The following is a 3067-nucleotide window of genomic DNA, read 5'->3' on the forward strand; positions in this document are numbered from 1 at the left end:
TCATGTTTCCATAGTTGTTTCCATATCGTGAGACTAGCCCCTTAAAACCAACATTGATCCCAGGGCTCCTCTTACGCTGTGAAATGAACGATAACGAATATGCATTATTGTTTTATCATGGTCACTTAATTATTATCTGAAAGAAATGGAAATCACACAATTCGCTTACCGATCACTTGCAATTTCTGATAAGTAAACTGGTATTATCACGAACACACCTCCACCAACGAATCCATTAATTGCTCGAGAAGCATAAAGGTAGTACACATTTTGAGCGAATATCACAAGCGTCCAAGCAATCTACAAAATTTAAATAGTTTCATGTTTTGGCGTTTTTTTATGCACAAACACCTTTTTTTGTACTCACAATAGTCGGAAGCGTAAGGGAAAGCATTCCAATTTTTCGGCCAAATTTACTGGAAATGGTTCCAAAGAATGAATTTCCAACCAAAGCGCCGAGACACATTAAACTCGCTATCCAAGAACATTCTTCTACTGTAACTTTACCCGATGGTAGTGGAGAATCGTCTGATTTTAATAGAAGTAAACTGGGACTTGCCCACCCGTTTGTTACGCCAAAGCCAATTGTGATCAAATTCGCTGTTATTTTTTAATTGAAGTTTAATAAATACAATTTGCCTAGCAAAGGAAATATGTGTTTTTTTAAATATTTCTTTACCAACTAGTGCGGCAAGATATTGGAATTTAACACTTGTCACCGGTACAAAAGTGTTGACATTTGACTCTTCCTTCCCCATTATTACTTTGCAACAAAAACTTCGAGACGCAACAGTGATCGCTTGCTGCCTACAAGTATCTTAAATTAAAACTTTGAATTTCTGCGTGAATAAAGCAATTTTATATGTGGTGGACTGCGAACAACAATTATCTCTAGAATTACATTCGACTGCGTATTTGCCTTAAAAATTTGATAAAGATTAATTTATCAGTTAGATACTTGACAACGGTGTTGGCCTTTATTTATTTTTTTTTTGTTTCTTCTCGAATCATTTGATTTACAACAGTAATAAAATAATTCAATCCACTTGAGTCTCAAATGTTTGTTCAGGTCGCATGAAATGAAAAGTTAAACGTTGAAAAATGAATTTCACGCATAAAACAAAGTAGTCGTATGTCCAATTGACTACCTGTTATTTGGTTTGGATTATGTGTAAAAAAAAATTCCTTAAGATTTTGCAATAGTTCCAATTCTTCTGTCACGCAATCAATTGCTGCATGCCAGACGTCATTTATGTTGTTTAAATACTTGGCAAAATAAATGCGTTTGTCAGCGGAAAATGTGCCGTATGATTTAGCAGTTAAAATTAAAAAGTTAAAAGATAATTCCAACTAGATTTCTTTAAACGGAATTTGAATGATTCAACATACATTTTTTCCTCTTTTTTTTGGTGAATTACTTGTGTCAAGGTGACACGTAATTCACAAATTCTATCATAATTTTTATAACGTCATTTCGATAATAAAAAAAAAGTGAAAGGCTCTTTTCTTGTTGTGAAGCAAAGCCCGCATGTTTATTATTATATGTCGATGTTAAGCCCACAATAACACTAATAAAACAGATAAATGAAACAATACTCAAGAGTCAAGAGGTTTGAATTATTTAAGCCGATCATTTATTTTTGTTTTCTTAAAATTTCAAATTGAAATGGAATACAAATGTTTTACATCATAAATAGGATTAACATGTACAGTGTACACTTAGAACTATAAAAAAAATCTGATTGCTTATTTACAATAAATAAATGAATTCAATTTTGAGCATTATATAAGCAATGAATATGTCATTTGTTTGAATCGCATTGAATGATTTTTAAAACAAATCCAATACTTCTTAACGAAGTGAGTACATTATTTCATCGTAGCCTTTTCCCTTTGTTTCCGGCATGTAAATGATAATAAATAATGTGCTAGCCAAACAGAAAACCGAAAATAGGAACATTGTACCATGATGTAATGGGAAACATTTTACTACAGCAAATGAACACGTCCATAAGCAGGCTATACAAAATGAGAGTCCAAAATCTTTATTTTTTTCCGGCATCACTTCCGAGATGACCAAGAATGGAAAGGTTAATACCGCCCAACTTGCTATAAATATTACGAATGAGAAACTTGTAATTGGAATCCAGTTTACGACTTCCAAGTTAACATTCCATGATATCAACATTATACCAGTGTAATTAAACCCAAAGCAATACCAAGAGATGACACTACAAACAAATACTAAACAAAAGAGATTTTTTTTTTATAATTGTTGTCACAATTTAAATAAATGAATAAATGGAAACCGTACCTTTCTTCCGGCTTTATCGACGAGGCCAGTTGTCCAATTTGAACCCAAATTGGAAGTTTTTTTACTTGTAATCCATCCAAATAGGATATTTCCAATCAAACCACCGATACAAATAAAAGATGCAATCTATTGTAATTTTACCCGATGGCAATGGCGATTTGTCCGATTGTAATAGAAAAGAGAAGGACTTGCCCTGGAAGTGAAAGAGTCATGATAACCGATAACATCACAATTATTTTATAAAGCTTTTTTACCATCCTGCGGAGATGCCATAAATGACCGTCAATATATTACCTATGTTAATTGGAAGAAAAAAGTATGCTAATAATAACCAATAGCAATAAAGATATTTTACAGATTGTTTTTCCTTTACGTACCCACAGCTGCAGCAAGATACTGATTTGGTACTTGGTTGGAATACATCTTCTATGTCCGGTTTTCCCATAGTCCCTTCTCAATAAAAAATCAATTACTCGCTACTAGAATGTTGTCAATTGAATGTTTACGTTTTCATGTGAACGTTATTTTATATGGTGGAATGAAAGTATTCTCCGTGAGTGTCTGTTTAAAACAAAACGAAATTACTTCTGAGAAATGTTATAAGATTATCAATTAACTAAATCTTATCATACCGATGCGTAAGATTGATTTTATCTTTTTATTGGTCATTGTTTTGTTTTCATTTCTATTGAAATTGATTTTGACTTTGATAATACCAAGAGGAACTTGTATCAATGAAATATATATAATTGA

At 32.3% G+C, this 3067-nt stretch overlaps 1 protein-coding gene and 1 long non-coding RNA gene across 2 annotated transcripts; both read right to left on the reverse strand.

Annotated features, from left to right (window-relative positions):
* Position 1: 1 nt before the first annotated feature.
* LOC116347948 (facilitated trehalose transporter Tret1-like) lies at positions 2-855 on the reverse strand. The gene is made up of 4 exons (XM_031778774.1): positions 680-855; positions 368-600; positions 170-300; positions 2-76 (listed from the first exon to the last, which is right to left on the reverse strand). Exons 1-4 carry the CDS (start codon positions 756-758, stop codon positions 34-36), a joined length of 486 nt encoding a protein of 161 aa, XP_031634634.1. The 5' UTR covers positions 759-855; the 3' UTR covers positions 2-33.
* A 925-nt stretch (positions 856-1780) lies between these two features.
* LOC116347949 lies at positions 1781-2864 on the reverse strand. Its single transcript, XR_004201742.1, has 4 exons — positions 2692-2864; positions 2569-2608; positions 2315-2507; positions 1781-2244 (listed from the first exon to the last, which is right to left on the reverse strand). It is a non-coding gene; the product is annotated as an uncharacterized LOC116347949 (long non-coding RNA).
* Positions 2865-3067: the final 203 nt, after the last annotated feature.

The sequence above is a fragment of the Contarinia nasturtii genome, unplaced genomic scaffold (genome assembly GCF_009176525.2).
Source record: "Contarinia nasturtii isolate CC-2019 unplaced genomic scaffold, AAFC_CNas_1.1 Cnas_scaffold_2193, whole genome shotgun sequence".
NCBI lineage: Eukaryota > Metazoa > Arthropoda > Insecta > Diptera > Cecidomyiidae > Contarinia > Contarinia nasturtii.